This window comes from Dermochelys coriacea, chromosome 4, assembly GCF_009764565.3.
Source record: "Dermochelys coriacea isolate rDerCor1 chromosome 4, rDerCor1.pri.v4, whole genome shotgun sequence".
Classification (NCBI taxonomy): Eukaryota; Metazoa; Chordata; order Testudines; family Dermochelyidae; genus Dermochelys; species Dermochelys coriacea.
Genome location: NC_050071.1, coordinates 70,824,387 through 70,848,270, shown reverse-complemented (window position 1 = coordinate 70,848,270; position 23,884 = coordinate 70,824,387). Strand labels below are relative to the sequence as shown.

The window sequence follows — 23,884 nt, the reverse complement described above, 5'->3', positions numbered from 1 at the left end:
ATAGAATGAATGTTCAGGTGATTCTATGAAATTTCTCCTTTAGCATATTTAGGTTTTTGCTATGTTTTTAAAAAAAAGCTACTTTCATTTCAATAGTAGCATACAGGCAGAGAGGTAAATTTGCACCCAAGTAATGGGTTATTCATTTAAGAGAATGAAAGGACAATTAAGACCTTGTGGAGTAGTTTGAAGTCACAGGATCGGCTTGCTTAGAATAAATTGCAGGACTGGACTCTGAGTGTGAGCCTATGCCATTGAAGTCAAAAAGAGCTGTTATTGACTTGAGATCAATGGCACCCAATTAGCCCCCAAAACACAGAACAATTCTCAATTCTTCTTTCTAGCACAGTATGGATGCTTCCCCCAATAATTCAGCTTCATTGTCTACCTGTATCTCACACTCAGAAGACTTACAAGGGAAAAACCTATTGTCATGGCTAGAACACTGTTCCAAGCACATTTAGGACTGCTTCATCCTCTACCTAACCCATATACTTTCAGGAGCCATTCACAAGGATCAGGCTCCTGCTGGGTCTCAGATGCAGTTTGTTAAAAAATGCTTTGCAACTCAGGGATTATTTCAGTTTAGAAGCACACATGCTGTCTACTAAATGCCTACTTTAGCTTCCACTAGCACTACTGCAATGGCAAAAAAATAAAATTCAAATTTCTAGAACTATCTTCATATACAAAAAGCCTCGTTTCATTAATGGGGACCCATACTCATTGGCCTACATGTAAACTATAAACTAAATGAGAAATAGCATGCTACTGTTAAAAAGTTACAAACTCAATCAAATCACTTGAGTGTAATTAAATTATAAGACAAAAACAGACTGGAACAAGTTACTACTGTTGGTTTTAAATATTTTAATATATTAAGGGGTGATATACGAAGCACTTGACACTGGTGCTAACAGATAAGCAAATAAATCCATACTACAAAGATTAGCTAGAAAATGATTTCCAGTGTTCTTTCCTATACACTGTGTACAAGTTAAGTATAACATTAGTAGTTAAGAACAATTCTGAACCCCAACCTTTTAACAGCATCAGCTGCGAGTGTTATAATTCTAATTACTGATGAAGACAATGAGAACAGCATTATATTAGTATCAGGTATAGCCTGGATGATGGATGAGCCAAGAACTCTATGCCACAGAAAAACCACGTCAAGACATTATTACAAAAGTCACCTCTTTGTTGGATCTAATTCAGCATAAAACTTGGATGAAAACAGAGTGGTACAGAAGATATTAAATATACCTATTGGGAAGAGTTTTGGTACCATTTTATATAGTGGAGAATGTCAAAAGTTGTTACTTAATTATTGACAACTACTGTAACTAAAATTTTGCCTTTAATACTGCATTCAAAACTTGCTTCCTCTATAGAGGTCAGTAAAGATCAGTAACTGAACCTGGAGAAATTGATCAGAAGATTAGAACTCAAGAAGAAATATCATCACTTCAGCCATTAACTATGTATTCTTAAGACAGATTTGTTTAGATATCCCATTTAGTGTCAAATTTTATAAGTATAAACATTTCATGCAAAGACACCACCTTCTTGTCACCTGATTATATTCAATATATCGCTCAAGGTTAGAAAGAACAGCCTTTCAAATCTATATGTTTGTCTTTATTAAAAGGCATACTTTATTCTAGCCCTATTTTAGCTGGTTGCTGGTTTTAGAATGTACCTTTTCAGAGAGTAAACGGCACATTTCACTAATCTAAATATCTGGAGAGGCATATACATACAGGATAGATTCAACCGACTATGATAAATACGTTACTGTAAACTGAAAAAGAGATTTGCCCAAGACCAATGTTCTAGAAAATTTGTTTACATTTCTGACCAACTGTTCTATATGGACGTAGACTTAATTTCCTGTCCTGTGAAGAGAAACATACAATACATATTTAATTTTTTTGAATGTCGGTATTAACTCTTCAGAATGTTTCTGCTATAAAATATGTTGATCGACATAGTAAAAATTTAGGTCTATAAATCATATAGGGTATAGTTATATGAAGTTTTAGTGACATGGCCATTTCTATGATTAGAGGTGCCCCAGCCAGCACCTTCCATATATACATGAACCTGTCCATCCATGCTCTCAGTTCTTTAGCTCTATGATCAGCTCGTATCCTATGGCAATTTCAGTCTGTATCTTTCCACAAACAAGGCCAGCAGATGGAGTGTAATACCGGTCACCCCATCTCAAAAAAGGATATTGCAGAATTAGAGGGGGTTCTGAGAAGGATGACGAGAATAATCCAGGGTAAGGGGAAAAACTCATGAGACAGAAAAGACTGGGATTTTATCTTATAAAGATTAATAGACGGCATGTGATAAATATATAAAATAATAAATGGTATAGAAAAGATGGATCAATCAGGAAATTCTATACTCCCCATCTCAAAACACGAGAGATTAAACGAAACTGAAAAGGTGGCAAATTAAAACCTGATAAAAGGAAATACTTTTTCACACAATTTGGTGACTGACTTCTTTGCCACAAGAAATGGTTGAGGCCAAGAATTTGACAAGATTCAAAAAAAAAAAAAAAGGGAATTGGCCATGTATAGGGATATCAAGAATATCCATAATTATCATAGTTAATATGATTTTGGAAGGGCTGTTAAGCCTCATACTATTTTACCATAGTTATAAGAGAGTAGTAATATTCTTTTAGAGGTGGCAGTATATCTAACAATAATCATCAAATGTAACTGGACTGATTTTTTGATCTCTAGTAGGTGTCATATTTCACGATCTGAAAATTCACCTGATTAGTCCTCCTTCAGTGGGCGATTTAATGCATCATAGTCATTGTTTAAATTTTTGCTGTCATATCGATCTTTAATTTATGCAGATTTTTTTGTTTTAGAATCCGTTTTCCACCACACTTGATTTCCTCTTTAGATGGAAGTCTCTGCCTATCATGCAAAGAGATTCACTATCACCAACTCACTCAAAATAACTGTTACTATCGATTTAGGATTGTATGTCAAAGTGTAAGCAATATTCTCCACCAATATACACCAATAGTAAGAACTGATTCTGAATATTAATTCAGAGGTTTTATTTAAAAAGCATGGAAGAAATCTAAATATTCTCTCTATTATTGGAATAAAATGGCTTACAACTGTTGTCTGTTCAGTATATATTAAATAATATGGCATGGATAACATAGCCAAGATGCAGCAAAAGATCATTCCATATCTCTACTGCTAATACAAAAAAGGTTTTTATTAAGCTGCTCTGATCCTGTGTAGCAGCCTACAGCACAGAGATATGCAGAAAAGCAGCTAGAAAGGGGTTTAAAACATCTTAAAAATCACTTCTCCAAATTAACCTACCAACAGTGGCGACAGTATCATAACACTTAGCTTGCATAAAACAGTAGTTAATTTTAAAATTAAGGCTTTAGGTAAGTAATAATTAATAGCTTAGAGCTAAAAATCCAAAATGGCAGCCACAGTGATTTCCTATCAGAAAACCTCAAAGTGGAAGCAGATTTGATTGAGAGGAGATAAGGGTTAAATAAGAGTTTGATGGGAATGAGTCAGCATATTTAAAGAACTAAAGGACGTGGCTAGGAGAAAGATCTATGATAATAGCAAGGAAGTCTCAGGAGGAGGATCAACTTGAGGGACAGATGAGGCTGATTGGTTGAACTGATATAATTAGGCAGGGAGGATCTATGCTAATTTCTGAATTTGAGAAAGCAACCAATCAGAGAAGGCCAGAAACTGAATATAAGGCTAACAGCCAGCAGGCGGGGTGGGGTGTGGGTGAGAAACCAGATGAATAAGAACAGAGAAGACTGAAGAACAGCAAAGACATGCAATACTGTGATGTTCTCTTATGCCTACAGAAGCCTTATATGCTATATTGTATCAAATTCAGGATTTTACTGTAATGTTACATGTAGGCTTCATACATATGAATTGGAGGTCTCCATGTGTTTTAATGTGTAACATTGTAATGCTTCCCTGTACATATATGCTGTTTACTAACTTCATGCATGTATACAAGGGGTCTCTATGTACCTTGAATATTACATTATAACTGCTATATGGTCTATTTATGCTGTGTGTTCTGTGCGGTCTTATTTTATTTTGCCACTTTAATGTATGATTTCTAATTAAGATTTAATAGTGGTTTAGGATGTCTTAATAGGTTAGTGTATTCTTCCTTGCTTTATTGAATGTATTGTAACTGCTTATTTTCCTTTAAATAAATGACACTTTGTTTACGAAGAATTGCTGCTTGTACGTCAATCGTTTGAGCAGAAGGCTGTATCAATGTCCTCCCAGGAGTTAGCAGACTTAGTCGGCTCTGGGGAGTCCTCTGCAGGCCAGGGACAACCCCCCTGGTAAAACCCTGGCATTTCCTCTAGGGCGAGCCACCTCTTTATTACCCATTTGGACAGAACAAGTTAACAATTGTTTTATGGTTATAGGCAGGCCAGTACTGGAGTGATTTAGGTCCAAATTTTGGGGTAACTGGTGGAGGCGCAAAAAACTAGAGTTCTAGCTTCAACCTTCATAAGGATATAGAAACCATGTTTAACCCTAAATTCTAACAATGGAAGACATTTTGGAGGTTGATATTCAGTTTTGTCAGTTTGTACCACAAAAATAGTAACCCTACTTTATTCTGAATTCTAGTTGATTGTGATAGTTGTTCCTATTACAGTTAGGCCCCATTTATGATTCATTGCAAGACACAAAGAGCTCAGAGGGAGGAGAGAGATATCACCTCTTTTTAAACTGGTTATGTATTTCAGTACAAACATTTACCTAGTTTCAGCATATCTAAACAGGTATCTGAATATTATTTACCTTGAAGGGAATTCTCTTCAATTTCGTTCTCTATGGTGCATGTACCTGGTTTTTCACTAACTGTTATTTTTTCTTCTGCAACCAAAAAATATTCTGATGCATTGCTACAGTCACTAGACATTGATGCTTGACTTAGCTCCTCTGTATCAGAATCTGAATGATTTAGTGTTTCACGTTCTTTACCTACTGCATGTGCCGAGCCTCCTAAAAATGTACCACCACATGTCACTGGACTAAGACAAGCTGCATTCTGTAACTGCAGAGTGTCAAGTTCATCTTGCTTCCTAGAAATCTCTTCTAAATCTTGGTGCGACTTACAGGTTTCAGCAATATTTACATTATCTTCAACTTTCACATCTATATGAGGTTTAATTGATGCAACACTAGGATGAGTGGAAAATACATTGCTTTCTTTACTAGGAAAGCCAGTTGAAAATAGAGCGTTGACTATAGCTGGACCACACAAAGAATTCTGTTGAGCAAGTGTGTCTTCAGTTTCAGTCTTCATAGATAGGTCAAAAGAAAAAAAGGAATTGGTATGCTTTGGACTTGTAAGTTCAGATATGGCCACTGTACATATTGGAGGTGTAGATTTTTCTACAACTGGATGTGCTTTGTCAATTGATTCTATTTTCATTTTTTCACTTTCACTATTAGATAAAAACAGCATCGAGGAGGAAGACAGTGAGTTGGAAGTACTTTTGACAGAACCTTCAAATGAGATTACAGGTGAAGATTTACATTCCAGAATACAATTATTGGATGAGAAGGAAAACATGTTATTACAGGGGAGAGGCTGGGTCTTGGAAACATCTTTCTTCCCAGTGTCACTACTAGATGTACTACAGGGTACAGTAGCAGTGGAATCAGGGGTACTGGCACTCTGCTCCTGTGGGACTGCTGTAGGAGATTTTAGCCAGTTATATTTTACATCTTTGCTTACAGAAACGTTCTCTTTTCCAGTTTGAAATATTGTACTTTGTTCAGCTGGCTTCTCAGATAGGCTTGAAAATGGTGACATCTTCAATGAATTGCTGAGTTTGGATACTGTAAAACAATCTCTTTCCGAATTGCTAAAGGTAAATGAAAAAACTGGCTTTCCACTTTCTGATGATCCTAGTTTAGGACTTGTAAAGGCAGCAGAAGCTTTAGCCTCAGTTAAAGCTGAAGAGTTAAACTTTGTATAATTTTCATGTTGATTGTCCATTTTATCTTGAGTATCACATCTTCCCACATAAAAAGTGGGGAAAACCGAATTATTCTTCTCTTTTTTGAAGAAAAATGTAGCTGCAGCCTTATTTAAATTGGGTAATGATGCGTCATTACCTGAATTGGGGATAAAATGTGGAACAGAAAGGCTCTGAGTGGGAGCACCTAAAAAGTTTGGTTTTGAAACAGGAACAGGTTTTATTGCTGATGCTGGTAAACCAGGTGAAGTGCTAGGACTTGCTAATGTTTTTGCAGAAATGGGAACGGGTGATGCCTGAGCCATTTTTACTTTGTTTTTTATTACCAAGCCATTGGAATTTTCTGATGGGGAGATTAGTTTGCTTACTTCCGGAGATCTTGTTCCATTAAATAACTTCAAGTCACTGTTCAATTCAGAGAAATTCCAGTTCACAGGTGGAAAGCTGAATCTGTAACTACTGGAACTGGAAAAACGAGTGTTACTAAAACTTCCTTTTTGTAATTTTTGTGTTTTTATTCTCTGTGCATCTTTCACTTTGGGAGGTGAGGACAGAAGGGGAACTGCTGAGAATGTATCCTTCAAAGAATCAGTTATCACAAATGTATGCTTTGTATTTGCATGTGAAGTCTGCATCTTCAGCGGATCTGATTTCCGATGATCCATATAATAATTATAACGTACCTCCTACAATTATAGAAAAATCACCAAATTATTTAGTACAAGGAAAAGTAATAAGCCATCAAAGTTAAAAGTTCTTTAAATATTATGTGAAGGCAAACTGTTAATTTGTTGTGCTTATACGTTCTAAGACTACTTTAATTACTTAGAATATTTTGTTGACACTTAAAAGGCAACAGAAATAAATATACACACTGTTTGGATTAGAAGAAATCTATAACTTTTTTAAAATATTTAAGTGACTTAAATAAAACCAACATCCAAATACTTCAGTGACATAAGTAGCAAAGAATGAGACTATACAGAAGTAATGTATTTATAACTACAAGTTAATAAACTGATCAATTCTGATTTTAGCAAAAATTGTTTAAGATGCAAGAGAATATTCTCGTCTGAGAATAATGAAAACCTAATCCAATGTAGTACTTTTATCTAGGGCCAATGAATTTTTAAAATTCATTTTTCTTAGTCACATTAAGATAACCGCTTTGACTGCTATGTATCTATGGTAACAAGGCAAAAGATTCATTTTATGCTTACAATACTCAAATGCCTCTAATGCTCAAGAATATGGAACTGGAGAGGCGATAGCTGTTTTGGCCTTCCGTAACCATCAAATGACTAAGGAGGGAAGATCTTTTTAAGCCATTTTCTGCTAGAGGAAGACGATAGATAGGCATGATTCAGTGCAGCTGATAAAGCTTGACACAGCAACTCAGATATTCCTTCACTGACTGCAGTCAAAAGAAACTGGGATTTGGAATACTAGGGGACACATATAACCCATCATTGCAGAAATTGTGACATACAATCTACTAAATGTTTAAAAATTTTAGCACGAGTTATCACTTTAAATGCACACAAAAGCATAGGCCCAGTATCACCACAGACTAACCATTTCTCAGGAAAAGATGTGGCACTCATTCATACTTCGGTTTGATCAGTATCTTTCCCACTGAAACTGGGCCTTACCTTATCTTTAAGTATGGACTACTTGGAAGTGTGGCCAAAAAAAAAATGTGAACTTCTCAAAGAAGTTTAAAAATAATCCACTTGCACTTTTAACAATCCACAACAGTGAGCCTTTTTTCTATAAAAGCAACTAGGTTGTAGTTCTACATTTAATTTAAGAAAAAAGTTAGCGTGCAGTAGCTTGAACTAAAGGTAGGTCACTGACCCATCAAGAGTATCAGTTTAGTATAATTAGGGTGTCATGGACTGTGAAATAAGCCCTTCCCCGTGAAACTGAATGTCCCCTTGCTTCTAGGAGCGTCCCAGAAAAGGGGGCTTCTAGCTCCGGCTGGGCAGGAACAGGACTTGTCTGTCCCCTACACTGCTGTTTGGCGGATTGGGGGGTGGGGGAAGAGGAGAAAGAGAAAAACCACCAGACCCACCTCTGGGTGCCTTCCCCTGCTGCAGGACACTATGGGACTGGGCAGCAGTCCGAAAGGTTCCTGCAGCTCGAGGAGGAGACTTGTGGAGTTGGGTCCGATCTTCCCTGTGCTGTTGGGAGCACCCCAGCAAAGGCGGCTCCTAGCTTTGGCTGGGCAGGGAGAGGACCTGGACAACAGCTGTGTGCATGTGCACAGTAGGAGTGGGGAGCCCCCAGGAACCTCCTGCTGTTGCAGGAAGCTCTGCACTTCTCACAGAAGTGCGGGTGGCAATTACAAACAGGTTTGCGCCCCTCCCCCCAACACACAATCCCCCTTTGGGTTGGGACCCCCAGTTACACCACCTTGAAATTTCATGTTTAAACATCTGAAAATGTGAAATTTACCAATTTTCAAATCCTATGACCATGAAATTGACCATAATGGACTGTGAATTTGGTAGGGCCCTAAGCATAATGAATTTAAAAAAAAAAAGGGGGGGGGGAAGAGCCCGAAGTAAAAGATTGTCACAATATAAAACAGTAACTTGTTTATCCAAACACTATTAGTAGCTGAGCAATACTTACACCAAAATGCATTCTTACCTCATGACTCATGTTTTGAAATGTTGACATTTCTGATATCGACATTAAACGAGTACAGATCTTACTACCGTCAGTCAAAGTTTCCTCATGTCCCACTACAGGCTGAAAAAAGTTGCATCAGACATTGCCCATTTTGGATTTTACAAAGCCAAAAGAACATACTTAACCATAAAACAAAACAAAAAAAAAAATCTGTAGTAAGTCTTGTAGAAAAGAACTTACATAATACGTGCTGTGTATGTTTTTCTGATCTTTCCATTGTTTTGCACTATTTTTATACACACACTTTCCAGTTAAACCTTCATTTCCTCCAGAAGAAAGTTCTGTTAGAAAAGAGGAATAAAAATAAGACTGATGTATGTTTTTTTAAATACAATAATACAAAGAAAACTTGACTCATCAGATGTAACTTAACAAGTTATGAAACCAGGGCAGCTAAAACACTTTCCATTTTGCAAACTGAGTATTGCTTTAATATAAAGTTTACTGTGGTAGGATAACAGATTTATTTTCAACATGTATGTTGTGAAAATAATGAACTGTGCACGGTGTTCAAAATATATGCATCTTTTTTCTACCTTTAACAATGAATGAATCAACTGAAGTCAGCTGCAAGGCCAAGATTTCATTAACCACAGATTTGATGTCCATTTGCTTTTGGGTAGACTCTGGTGCTTTTTCATAGCTAGATGCTATGTGCATCAGATCAAGCTGAGTCTTCATTCTGGAAAAAAAAAGTGAAAAAAATCTTTTAGACAATTTGTGTTTCACTGGGCTGAAAAAAGAAAAAAGTTATACCTACTTAATACAAATAATTATACTAAAAGAGGAAGTCAGTAGATGGCAGAAAATATCTGAAGAGATTGATCTTCCTGTATTTAGAATTTTCTAATTTCTTAGAAAAGATCACTTGAGAATCTGTTGGAAAAAATTCTGTGATCAAAATAGCCAAAAGGGATCTCTGTCTGCCAGAGAAGCTGTATGTCATGATCTAAAAGGGTTAACCCCTTCTAGCTGTACAGATAGCAAAAGAAGTTTCAGTGAGAAAGGTTTTTTGGGGAAGGTGGGAGGGAGGAAAAGGTGTGTGTGTGGGAGGGAGGGGAACTGAAGAACTGATATTGTTATTTAAGCATTTGTTTAGTTTGCCCTACATTTAAAGGCCCATAATCCAGCATAATGAAATTTAAACAAGAAGTAGGCAATAACCATCAAGGCACATTATTCTTACGGTAATTGTTCTGAACAATTTTGTCAAACCACCAGTCAGCAAGGAGGCAAATCATTCTATTGAGAAATTTTAAATACACAATAGGTGAATTTGAAGAAACTGCAAGTTTTATTTATTTATTTATCCAGAATTCTGCACCTCTCCTGTACCTGTTTTTGAAATAATTAACTAGTCAAGCAGAAAAAGGTTAATACATACACTATGAAAATATAAGAGATGTGGCCGAAATACTGTTGCCAAATATATTCATCAGTAATAAGAGATAAAGTATTGTTAGTCCACTGTGTCTGACCCCAAATTACAGCTTTCCCCCCCCCCAAGAGGTCATTCCTAAAGACCTCTGCTGTGAAACAGAATTTTAAAGTTCTGTTCTCACTTACTGTAATTTTTTTTTTAAAAAGGCTATTGGCTAATTAAGTATAGACATGAAAGTGTAAAACCATAAAAAAGCCAAACATGGCATTTTGTGCATCCCACAGCAAACGTTTAAAATCAGCAAGAGAAGGTACTGTACTCCATTACTTCAACAACAAAAAAAAACACCTTGCAAGCTTTTCATAGAAAGTTTGAATAAGAAATTTAATTCCATTAATCATATTAGAGCTGACTGAACAAATCTATATATGCTCAAACATTCTTGATTCTAATTCATTAAAGTATCCAAAAATTAGTTTTGAAAACATGTGATACTCCTGAATTGGAGCATTTCGTTTCTCAGTGAAAATTACAAGAATAATATACAGTTCAACATAAATTGAATATAATGAATTTACTGTAATATAAAATTTAAATCACCGGATTTATAGTGTGTCTCAGTAACATTTCATACATAAAGAAGCTATTTTATCTAATTATGTTAGCAGGATCTATAAGTATAATTCCTGAAACCTTCTTTAATACTCCCACAAAAACTAGATTTTTACAGTCCCACAGCAGCATGGCATCTGATACACTAAAGCACAAACTTAAGTCAGAAAGAGATTAAGATATTCAAAGGGTCAGTTTTCAGAATGGAGAGGTAGATAACTGGGTTCCCCAGGGATCAGCACTGGGATCAGCGCTGTTCAACATATTCATAAGTGATCTGGAAAAAGGGGTGAACAGTGAGGGGGAAAAGTTTGCAGAGGATACAAAATTACTCAAGACAGTTAAGTCCAAAGCAGACTGCCAAGGGTTACAAAGGTACGTCACAAAACTGTGCGACTGGGCAACAAAATGGCAAATGCAATTCAATGTTGATAAATGCGAAGTAGTGCACATTGGCAAACATAATCCTGAAAGAGATCTTGGAGTCATTGTGGATAGTTCTCTGACAACATCTGCACAATGTGCAGTTGCGGTCAAAGAAAGAAAAATGCTAACAATGTTAGGAACCATTAAGGGATAGATAAGACCATAAATATCATAATGCCAATACATAAATTCATGATTCACCCACAACTTGAATACTGTGTGCCGTTCTAGTCACCCAATCTCAAAAAAGATACTTGAAATGGAAAAGATACAGAGAAGGACTACAAAAACAATCGAGGGTATGGAATAGCTTCCAGAGGAGGCGAGATTAAAGAGACAGACTATTAATCTTGGAAAAAGAAATGACTCAGGGAGGATATGATAAAGGTCTATAAAATCATGGTGTAGAGAAAGCGAACAACGAAGTGTTATTTACCCCTTCTCAAAACACAAGAATCTGGGGTTGCCCAATGAAATTAATAGGTTGCAGGTTTAAAACAAACAAAAGGAAGTACTGCTTCACACAACGCAGTCAATCTGCAGAACTGGTTGTCATAGAACGTTGTAAAGGCAAAAGCTATAACTGGACTCAAAACAGAATTAGATAAGTTCATGGAGGATAGGTCCATCAATGGCTATTAGCCAAGATGATCAGGGATGCAACCCCATGCAGCAGGTGTCCCTAAGCCTCTGATTGATGGACACTGGGACTGGAAGACAGGGAATGGATAACTTGATGATTGCCCTATTCTGTTCATTTCCTGTGAAGCATCTGCCATTAGCCACTGTCAGAAGACTGAATACTGGGCTAGATGTACCACTGGTTTGACCCAGTATAGCCATTCTTATGTTCTTATATTATTTTCTGGGATAAATCAAAAAGACAGTATTAAGGCTTTTTTAGGACAGTGTTTACAGAAAAACATGAATAAGTATCTGAAGTGATTATTTTAAGATGCACTTTTATCTGTTCAATAGTATATCACTTTCACAGATTTATTAATTCCAACAGCTCTAGAAAAATTTTGAAATTAAATGTTAGAAAGTAATGATCTCAAATATTCACAGAACTTCTACCACTGTTCAAAACTGTTCTGTGTATCTCTCCATATTAATTAATCCACTATATGCCCTGGACACTCCCCTCCCAACCCCCCACAATCATGATATGAATATTAACTAAACTTTTTTGTATCTTATTATCTTACTCAACTATACACTAGCAAACCACAGAAACTAGAACGCATGAAATGTATGTACCTTTTATTCAAGCCACATGCCACCTGTAATTAAAATAAGACTGCATTAGAGTTAAGGATGTTATTTAAAAATCAAACAAAAGTACAATACCAGAATATCTGACAGAAGTTAACTATTCAACTTGTTAAAAAACAACTCTTCATTTCATCAAGACATAATCAGAACTTTAAGGGCTCACAGAAGTAAAAGAGCAATAATCACACAGGGAGTGTACATGTCTGGGGAATATTAATATTACCCTGTAATATTTTGTTCTGAGGCCAAAGGAGAAATCTTTCCTAAAAGTCAAAACCAAGACACTGTGCACGAGGCAAAAGCCACATGGCTGTTTTTGAGATCAAAATGTACATTTTGGCAGGATTTCCATGGACTTGTGCTCCTTAGTGCAAGACTACGAGTCGATCTACACTTGAAATGCTATCCCGAGAGGTGGTAGCTAGGTCGATAGAAGAATTCTTCTGTCGACCCAGAACTATCTACACAGAGACCTAAATCAGCCTAACTACGGCGCTCAGGGGTGTGGATTTTTCATACCCCGAGTGACATAGCTAGGTCAATCTAATTTGTTAGTGTAGACCAGCCCTAAGGGACTTTTTCTACATGGTAGGGTAATGCACTCTCTACAGGGGAGTGATTTCTAGAGCGTGCTAACTGGATCATGTAGACCCTGCTGGTGTGCATAAAAGGCTCACTAGGGCACTTCAGCATAAAACAGCTATAAAATAACTATGTTAAAGCACACTAATGGCATCTATACAAAGCAATTAATGTTCAACAAGTTAGTGGGCCCTGGAAATCACACTCCACAGAGTGCATTTTCCCATCATGTAGACAAGTCTAGAAAGAGTTCCCAAAAATCGTAAAAATTTTGGTCACAGAGGGTCACAGTGTTTTATAATGCAGCCATTTGCCCCACCCCACTACTTTGAGTACATGCCTCATGGAATTTTAACCAAGTCTCTAGGAACTTTCCAATCAGTTCCTGATTGAGTTGGAAAGGAAGAAAGTAAGTCAATCACAAAAATTCAAGTGAATTAGAAATTAGTCCTTTAAAACAGATTGTGCAATACGGGGGGGGGGGGGGGGGGGGGGAGGGAAGGGGAGAACCCTCCCCCACATCAAAATAAGGTTCTCTTCTACACTCTGAAGGGAAGTGAGACTCCTGTCAGAATTGCACCTTCAGAGATGCAGATTATACGGTAACATCTAAACAGAATTTGCCTTGAGAGTAAGAGCTTGACTACACTTACATTTTATAGCGCTCTAACTTGCTGGCTCAGGGGTGTGAAAAGTCACCCCTCTGAGCGCAGCAAGTCAGAGCGCTTTAAAGCGCTAGTGTAAATAGGCTCCCAGCGCTCTGAGCTAATCCCCTCATGGAGGTGAATTACCAGGAGCGCTGGAAGAGTGCTCTTCCAGTGCTCTCTCCCATGACAGGGCTTTGAAGTTTCCAGAGTGGCCATGCCCCAAGTATCTCAAAGGATGTCCCAAACAGGGGGTGGGGTGTCACATGCACATACTTCTTGATAGGAGATCATTGTAAAGTAAAAATTATCACCTCCAGGAAATGCTCAGGATCACATTCATCAACAAGCTTTTCACAGTCCTTCAGGAAACTCTCAATGGTTTTCTTGTGAGTTTCCTTCATTTTCTTCCAAATTTGATATTCCTTCTCTTTCTTACTTCTCTGACTTTCAATATCTTCTAGCAATTCCTTTTTTCTCATTTCCAGAGTTTTAAAAATTTCTTCAAATTCCAACATAATTATCTCTGCTTCTTTGTTCAAGATCTAGAAACAAAGTATTTTGCACAAAGATCTGATAACAGTAAGTCTTCACACTATAACAGGTTTCAGAGTAGCAGCCGTGTTAGTCTGTATTCGCAAACAAGAAAAGTAGTACTTGTGGCACCTTAGAGACTAACAAATTTATTTGAGTGGCTCAAAAAAACAAAAAAACGAAAAAAAAAACCACCACAAACAAAAAAAAAAAAACGGGCCCTAACAATATTATGAACCTTTAAGCAAGGGATAGATAAGTCAACACTAAATATCATAATGGCACTATATAAATTGCCCACAGCTTTGAATACAATGTGCTGTTCTGGTTACCGCATCTCAAAAAAGATGTAATAGAATAGGAAAAGGTAAGGAGAAAGTCAACAAAAATAATTAAGGGTATGGAACAGTTTCCATACATAGAGAGATTAAAAACCTGGACATTTTTCAACTTGGGGAAGAGATGACTACGTGGGATACAAAATAAGTCTATCAAATCATGAATGGTTTGGAGAAAGTGAATACCAAACTGTTATTTACACCTTCAGATAACACAAGAACCAGAAGTCACCAACTGAAATTAACAGGAGCAGGTTTAAAACAAACAAGAGGAAGGATTTCTTCATACAGTGTAGAGCCAATCTGTGGAACTCATTGCCAGGGGATGTTGTGAAGGCCAAACTATAACAGGGTTCAAAAAAGAACTAGATAAATTCATGGAAGATAGGTCCATCAATGGCTATTGGTCAGGATAGGCTGGGATGGTGTCCCTAGCCTCTGTTTGCCAGAAGCTGGGAATGGGCGACAGGGGATGGACCACTAGATGATTACCGGTCTGTTCATTCCCCCTGGGGCACCTGGCATTTGCCACGGTTGGAAGACAGGATACTGGGCAAGATGGACCTTTGGTCTGACCCAGTAGGGCCATTCTTATGTTCGACAGTCAGGGATACAACCTCATGCCGTGGGTGTCCGTACCATCTGACTGCCAGAAGCAGGGAGAAGATGATGGGGGCAGATACCTCGATGATTGCCAATTTGTTCATTCCCTCTGAGGCACCCGACATTGGCCATTGTCAGAAGATGGGCTACAGATGGACCATGGTCTGACCCAGTATGGCCTTACTTATGATGCTGCTCTGGATGAGGAGGCCTTGAGGTGTTAGTTCCAGGTCCCCAGGAGGTGGGGGGCGGGAGAGTGTGTCTCTTCCCCAGGTGGGGAGGAGGGAAGGGATCAGGTCCTTTCCTCACTGCAGGGGTGGGGATGTAGTTGGATCCTTCCCCGGGGGCTGCATTGCAGAATAAGCCTGCCCTGTACTCACCCTGCAGCAGTGGCTTCCGCCACACATGGCTGGGCCAGCAGGAGCAGATGCTGAAGGGTACGTTTTTCATTTTATTTTATAGGTTGTTTTTATTTTATTGTGTGTTCTCTCACATTGCAAAAAAACACAAGGCTCCACTATTCTCTACAGATGTCATTATGTTTAACTCACCTCAGTATCTTTTGGATGACTTGATAGTTCCTTCACCAAGTTCTCATTTATTGCTCTCAGTTTCTTCAGGCTGCTAAAGAAGGTTAACTGCAGGACATAAATTTATAACCACTTAATACTTTTTTTTAATTAAAAAAAAATCTACATTATGCTCTTTAACCATACCATATCTACAGAGTGCACAGAGCTTAACTAGACTATTAAGGCATTACTTATATAAAAAGACTCTTTATGCTTTAGGACAATGAAGAAACTTGCATTTGGTATTTTTCCTCTCTCCTCTTTAGGCTTGTCTACTCTAGAAAGTTTTGCTGCTTCAACTATACCAGTATAGTTAAACTCCAGACCAGATTGGGTGTTCCTTTTCTCCTGCACTGAGGGGACAAGCTGCCTTTGCCCCTCCGCACTTCCAGCCTGCATTCCCACTGTTCAAGCTACATCATCAGTATAGAACAGCCACAGTGCCATGTGCTCTACTATGCCTCATACCCATCCAATGTACCAGGGACATTCTGCAAGTGCAATTAAACTGCAGCATAAAGAGACTGCTTAATAATGTACTACCCAGCTTCTACTTCAGATGGAGCCTGGAAAAGTGGTTGAATGCCACTCTCTGGGAAAAATCCATTGCAGATAAAGTATTAAAAAGGCACATGCCTTCTTCATGCTAAAACATCCCAGGAGCCATCTATTTCACCTGCATTGCTTTTCCTTAATCCACTATCGAAATCCAAAAGTGTTAAGCCAAAAAGCAGATAGGTAACGTGCCTGCCAAGAAGCGGCTGTACGGATGGCTGGACTAGCATATTCTTGGTTTTAGGGAAACAAGGTTAACATACAAGACATTAAGGGCCTGTCTACAGGTAACACTTGCTAATAATGACAAAGTGTTTTTCCCCCTCCCATTGCTATAGCTAATCCATTCCCTCAAGGAGCTGTAGGTAGGTTGACGGAATAATTCCCGAGTTGATCTAATAACGTCTATCCTAGGGTTTAGGTTGGCTTAACTACATTTTCGGGGGCAGGGTGTGTGAATTTTTTTTTTTTTTTTTTACAACCATGAGCAACAGAGCTAGATCAATCAGTTTTAGGTTTAGAGCAGGCCTAAGATCATCAGCTTCAACATCTTGAACCCGTCTACAATCTAGTCAGTTAAAATCATAAAACTATCTACGAGGAAGTGGAGGGAGAAACAGCTTTTTAGGGCACTGTGATAACTAGCTCAGGACACTGCCACGTTACTACATAGCTTGGCCTTAGCTATGCCGGACTAAACAGGAAAGGCCAGGACTCGTTAATGCAGCGTCCTGGCCCTGAAAGCTTTCACAGGAATGCTCTGACTCATTACAACACTCGGCCCATTTGGCTCTAACAGGTTCTCGGGAGGCAGGCTGGCTTATTGTGTTCGCCAACCGGGCCCGCACTGCTGGGTGGTCTGGGCTAAGCCTCAAGGGAGGCGGTGGCTGGGTAGGCAGGTTCCTATTTCAGCCCGCAATGGGCACAGCCGGCTGGCCGGGGCTTACTTTCTCCTCCTGGTACACGGTGTCCAGGAGGTTGACGGCGTGGAAGATGCCCTGGTGCCCCTCAGACACGCACTGTCCGCAGCCCGCCTGGCGGCACATCCGGCAGTACAGCTGCACCAGCCGGGCCGGGTGCTTCTCGCAGGTGGCTCCGAACGCCGGCGGGGGGCTCAGCGGCCCCGCCCCGGCCCTGTACAACCTCGCCACCTCCGCCAGCGTGGTGTTGACGGGCAGCGCCGCGTAGCCGCCGCGCGGCAGCGGGCAGACTTTGCGGCAGAGCGGGCAGGAGAAGCGCAGGCCCGGGCCCGCGCGGGGCGAGGGCAGCGGGCCGGGCTCCCCGGAGGCCAGGCACTCCAGCACGCAGCCCTTGCAGAAGTTGTGCGAGCAGAGCGGCAGCGTGACCGGATCCTCAAAGAGGCCGAGGCAGACGGCGCAGGTCAGGCTGGCTTCCATCGGGCCGGGCCCGGCCCGGCCGCCCTCCCTCCGCAGGGACCCGCTCCCCCGGGGGCTAGAGCCGGCTCCCGAGGAGCAACTCGCGGCCAGCTACGAGCCCGCCCTCCCAGCTGGGCGAGATGGGGAAAGAGCGGCCGCGGGCCGGGGAGCGGCTGTGATTGGCGGCGTGTGAGAGATTGGCAAGGCTGGCCACTACTAGTCAAAACGTACGGCTCGGGAAAACACCAATGGTATCCCAATGAGAGGGGCGGGACTAAAGCAGCCCTACCCAGTCGGAGGTTTGAGCTGCGAGGCCGGTGCGGTGGCAGCTGCTGTTTCCCGCGGGGGAGCTGTAGCCGCTCCAGCGGAAGCGCGGGCTCTGGGTGGGTGGCGCCGCCAGCTGGGCTTTTGCCTGGGCCTGCCGGTGGGGGGCCGTGCACAGGCGGGGTGTGGCGGAGGAAATCAGGAGCCTCCCCCGCCCCTTCCCGCATAAGGGCTCGGGGGGCGCCTGAGTGCCTGGAGTGGCTCTGCAGGGGGCTGTGAGCCGCATCCCAAGCAGGGGTACCCTAGGTCTTGTGATCTCTGAAGGGCAGGGAACGTGCCTGTGTAGACAGCCAAGGGCAATGGCCCCAGTGCAGTATAAACAACTAATTGGTGTAGGGTTCCCTGTGACCCTCATACCCTATTGTCTGTAGGGACCGCCTCTTCTCACCAGATTTGCCTCCCCCGCCCCCAGACCTTCAGTCCTTGATTTCCGTGGTGGCAGAGGTTAGTTTGGGGTTGTCCATACCTAGCCAATGGGAACTGGACGGGGACCATCAAAGTCCTGCTCCTAAATCTATCACATGGTAATGACATCGGAGCACTGCTCACCAGGATGGAGTCAAACAAGTGACAGAGAGAGCAAAAGGCTCCTTAGTCAGTTACCAGGCACCTAAGCCACCCCATTCTCTTACCTTTTAAAATGTATTTTTTCATGAATACAATAAAAAGTTTCTTCTTTTTTCCATATTTGGACTACAAAATACAAAAGGCCAGATGGCTGACTCTTTTTCCGTTGAACTTTCAGTCACACAAGTAGTCCCATAGACTTCAATAGGACTATTCGTAGGCAGTGCTTGCATGAGTAAGAGTAAGAAGTCACAATCTGACCTAAAGAAAGGAACTTTGTTATATATATATTACTAATCTTATTCTGATATGAATTAGCTCCATGCTAGTATAAAATAGCTATGAGCTGAAAGTACTTTTTGAACATTCACCACACTTGCATTGCAATATTAAAATCTTTCATAACAAAATCCCAAACCTACATAATTTCACATTGCTTCAAGGTTTGTTAATAGGGCAAATTTTGGTCCACAATCACCAGGTATTAACATTTCAGCTCATGATGGTCAAGTTTACTCTCCCAAACTGTTTCTTTCACAGTTCTGGTTAAGGATGTATGAGTTAAATCCAAAACCTTTTGCTACTGATCTATTTCAGGTTTGTTTTCCTTTGAGTTTTCAGATTATTGTATATCAACACAAAGGTTTTGAAACAAACTGAAAACAAGGTTTGCCCTACGCAAAGTAGACTGAAACTACACATCAGTTTTGCATAGCCCTGAAGTGACATTCCAGAGCAAACCAATCAACCTATACTGTTAGGTTTTAGAATTTTGCTTATAGAAAATCACAGATTAAAAATCTTCAAGTGTTTGTACTAAATTGACATTTTGAGCATACGTTAAAGTGCATAGGATAATTTTACCACATAGTCAATTTCTCTTCTGTTTGTAAATTTGTACAGATACAGGGACTATTATTTATTATTTGTATTACCAGAGAACCTAGGGCCCTTAGTTGTGGACCAGCATCTATTGTGATAGGTGCTTTGCAAAGCAAAAAAACCCCCAAAAAACAAAAACAAAAAAACCCCTGCTCCAGCTCCAAAATGCTTAGAATAATTCATAATTAGAATACAGTATGCAGGCTTACAAAATATTTATTTAAAATCAATATGAATTTTTTTCTTTGTTTAACGGTTTTCCTTCAAACATACCTGGTTTTGCTTAAAGCGCTAATGCTGGCATGATGAAGCCCAGAGAGGTCATAGAAAAGAATAAGAAGTAGAAAAGAGCAATTTACTATTTACGTGTTCAGTACATTGGCCCCAATTCAGCAAAACACTTAAGCAGGTGTGCTTAAGGGATTCCGCTTCATCTGCTTAAATGCTTTCCTGAATTGGGGCCAATTGATTTAGGCTCAGATTATTCCACCTATATTCTTGTTGAATAGCACCTTACTGGTCACGAGTACTCCTGGGGAAATTCTGTGCCTCCCAATTAAAAATTCTGCACACAACATTTTAAAATTCTGCAAAATTTGCAAATTTTATTTGTCAAAATGACTGTACTTAATTACACCAGTTTCAATTATTTTGGTAATTTATTTCAAAATATCTGTCAGCAAGTATGTCTGTAACAGACACACCCCTGGAGCCAGGACCTGGGGTATTCTATCTGCTACCCAAGATCCATAAACCTGGAAATCCTGGATGCCCCATCATCTCAGGCATTGGCACCCTGACAGCAGGATTGTCTGGCTATGTAGACTCCCTCCTCAGGCCCTTCGTTACCAGCACTCCCAGCTATCTTCGAGACACCACCGATTTCCTGAGGAAACTACAGTCCATTGGTGATCTTCCTAAAAACACCATCCTAGCCACTATGGATGTAGAAGCCCTCTACACCAACATTCCACACAAAGATGGACTACAAGCCGTCAGGAACAGTATCCCCGATACTGTCACGGCTAACCTGGTGGCAGAACTTTGTGACTTTGTCCTGACCCATAACTATTTCACATTTGGTGACAATGTATACCTTCAAATCAGCGGCACTGCGATGGGTACCCGCATGGCCCCACAGTATGCCAACATTTTTATGGCTGACTTAGAACAACGCTTCCTCAGCTCTCGTTCCCTAATGCCCCTACTCTACTTGCGCTACATTGATGACATCTTCATCATCTGGACCCATGGAAAAGAAGCTCTTGAGGAATTCCACCATGATTTCAACAATTTCCATCCCACCATCAACCTCAGCCTGGACCAGTCCACACAAGAGATCCACTTCCTGGACACTACGGTGCTAATAAGCGATGGTCACATAAACACCACCCTATATCGGAAACCTACTGACCGCTATTCCTACCTACATGCCTCTAGCTTTCATCCAGATCATACCACTCGATCCATTGTCTACAGCCAAGCGCTACGATATAACCGCATTTGCTCCAACCCCTCAGACAGAGACAAACACCTACAAGATCTCTATCATGCATTCCTACAACTACAGTACCCACCTGCTGAAGTGAAGAAACAGATTGACAGAGCCAGAAGAGTACCCAGAAGTCACCTACTACAGGACAGGCCCAACAAAGAAAACAACAGAACGCCACTAGCCATCACCTTCAGCCCCCAACTAAAACCCCTCCAACGCATCATCAAGGATCTACAACCTATCCTGAAGGACGAGCCATCGCTCTCTCAGATCTTGGGAGACAGACCAGTCCTTGCTTACAGACAGCCCCCCAATCTGAAGCAAATACTCACCAGCAACCACACACCACACAACAGAACCACTAACCCAGGAACCTATCCTTGCAACAAAGCCCGTTGCCAACTCTGTCCACATATCTATTCAGGGGATACCATCATAGGGCCTAATCACATCAGCCACACTATCAGAGGCTCGTTCACCTGCGCATCTACCAATGTGATATATGCCATCATGTGCCAGCAATGCCCCTCTGCCATGTACATTGGCCAAACTGGACAGTCTCTACGTAAAAGAATGAATGGACACAAATCAGATGTCAAGAATTATAACATTCAAAAACCAGTTGGAGAACACTTCAATCTCTCTGGTCACTCGATCACAGACCTAAGAGTGGCTATACTTCAACAAAAAAGCTTCAAAAACAGACTCCAACGAGAGACTGCTGAATTGGAATTAATTTGCAAACTGGATACAATTAACTTAGGCTTGAATAGAGACTGGGAATGGATGAGTCATTACACAAAGTAAAACTATTTCCCCATGGTATTTCTCCCTCCCACCCCACCCCCCACTGTTCCTCTGATATTCTTGTTAACTGCTGGAATTAGCCTACCTGCTTGTCACCATGAAAGGTTTTCCTCCTTCCCCCCCCTGCTGTTGGTGATGGCTTATCTTAAGTGATCACTCTCCTTACAGTGTGTATGATAAACCCATTGTTTCATGTTCTCTGTGTGTGTGTATATAAATCTCTCCTCTGTTTTTTCCACCAAATGCATCCGATGAAGTGAGCTGTAGCTCACGAAAGCTTATGCTCTAATAAATTTGTTAGTCTCTAAGGTGCCACAAGTACTCCTTTTCTTTTTGCGAATACAGACTAACACGGCTGCTACTCTGAAACCTGTGATTATGCAAGGCACTGAATTTAGCCGTATAGAGTGGAAATCTGTCAACTTCATGAAAAAACTCGCACAGATACAGACAGACATCATCTTCCTCTCCAAATGCAAACAGATGGACATCATACCGAAAGGACTGAAGGTAAAAAATCCATTACAATCTACATACCACACAGACTATGCTGACAGCTTGTGCCACACACTCTCAAGGAAACTGCGGAACCACCTGATCAACATCCTCTACAGCAAACAGGGAAAGATTAAGAATGAGCTCTCAAAACTGGATACTCTCATAAAGAACCAACCTTCCACACAAACTTCCTCGTGGCTGGACTTTACAAAAACTAGACAAGCCATTTACAAAACACACTTTGATTCTCTACAAAAGAAAAAGGACACTAAGCTATCTAAACTACTATATGCCACAAGGGGCCACAACAATGGTTCCCGTAACCCACCCAGCAATATTGTTAATCTATCCAACTATACTCTTAGCCCAGCGGAAGAATCTGTCCTATCTCGGGGCCTCTCCTTTTGCCCCTCCACCCCCACGAACATGATACAGTTCTGTGGTGACCTAGAATCCTATTTTCGACGTCTCAGACTCAAGGAATATTTCCAACACACCTCTGACCAACATATTAACCCACAGAGACCTTCCTGCCAACACTACAAAAAGAAGGATTCTAGGTGGACTCCTCCTGAAGGTCGAAACAGCAGCCTGGATTTCTACATAGACTGCTTCCGCCGACGTGCACGAGCTGAAATTGTGGAAAAGCAGCATCGCTTACCCCATAACCTCAGCCATGCAGAACACAGTGCGATCCACAGCCTCAGAAACAACTCTGACATCATAATCAAAAAGGCTGACAAAGGAGGTGCTGTCGTCATCATGAATAGGTCAGAGTATGAACAAGAGGCTACTAGGCAGCTCTCCAACACCACTTTCTACAAGCCATTACCCTCTGATCCCACTGAGAGTTACCAAAAGAAACTACAGCATTTGCTCAAGAAACTCCCTGAAAAAGCACAAGAACAAATCCGCACAGACACACCCCTGGAGCCAGGACCTGGGGTATTCTATCTGCTACCCAAGATCCATAAACCTGGAAATCCTGGACGCCCCATCATCTCAGGCATTGGCACCCTGACAGCAGGATTGTCTGGCTATGTAGACTCCCTCCTCAGGCCCTTCGTTACCAGCACTCCCAGCTATCTTCGAGACACCACCGATTTCCTGAGGAAACTACAGTCCATTGGTGATCTTCCTAAAAACACCATCCTAGCCACTATGGATGTAGAAGCCCTCTACACCAACATTCCACACAAAGATGGACTACAAGCCGTCAGGAACAGTATCCCCGATACTGTCACGGCTAACCTGGTGGCAGAACTTTGTGACTTTGTCCTGACCCATAACTATTTCACATTTGGTGACAATGTATACCTTCAAATCAGCGGCACTGCGATGGGTACCCGCATGGCCCCACAGTATGCCAACATTTTTATGGCTGACTTAGAACAACGCTTCCTCAGCTCTCGTTCCCTAATGCCCCTACTCTACTTGCGCTACATTGATGACATCTTCATCATCTGGACCCATGGAAAAGAAGCTCTTGAGGAATTCCACCATGATTTCAACAATTTCCATCCCACCATCAACCTCAGCCTGGACCAGTCCACACAAGAGATCCACTTCCTGGACACTACGGTGCTAATAAGCGATGGTCACATAAACACCACCCTATATCGGAAACCTACTGACCGCTATTCCTACCTACATGCCTCTAGCTTTCATCCAGA

At 40.8% G+C, this 23,884-nt stretch overlaps 1 protein-coding gene across 1 annotated transcript; it reads right to left on the bottom strand.

Annotated features, from left to right (window-relative positions):
• Positions 1 to 850: 850 nt before the first annotated feature.
• On the bottom strand, positions 851 to 17,791 carry LOC119854556. Its single transcript, XM_043513342.1, has 9 exons — positions 17,210 to 17,791; positions 15,687 to 15,773; positions 13,975 to 14,205; positions 12,420 to 12,442; positions 9,277 to 9,422; positions 8,921 to 9,021; positions 8,699 to 8,800; positions 4,857 to 6,729; positions 851 to 1,898 (listed from the first exon to the last, which is right to left on the bottom strand). The coding sequence occupies exons 1-9, from the start codon at positions 17,657 to 17,659 to the stop codon at positions 1,870 to 1,872; spliced, it is 3,042 nt and encodes a 1,013-aa protein (XP_043369277.1). The 5' UTR covers positions 17,660 to 17,791; the 3' UTR covers positions 851 to 1,869.
• Positions 17,792 to 23,884: the final 6,093 nt, after the last annotated feature.

What these genes read in the sequence shown, in the direction of transcription:
- LOC119854556 (XM_043513342.1), bottom strand. Translation starts at nt 17,659, where the DNA reads ATGGAAGCCAGCCTGACCTGCGCCGTCTGCCTCGGCCTCTTTGAGGAT. An exon ending in ATCCTGAGCATTTCCTGGAG is followed by an intron (nt 12,443 to 13,974) that starts GTGATAATTTTT and finishes TTTTAATTACAG; the next exon opens with GTGGCATGTGGCTTGAATAA. An exon ending in TGAAGAGAATTCCCTTCAAG is followed by an intron (nt 1,899 to 4,856) that starts GTAAATAATATT and finishes TTCTCTTCACAG; the next exon opens with GACAGGAAATTAAGTCTACG.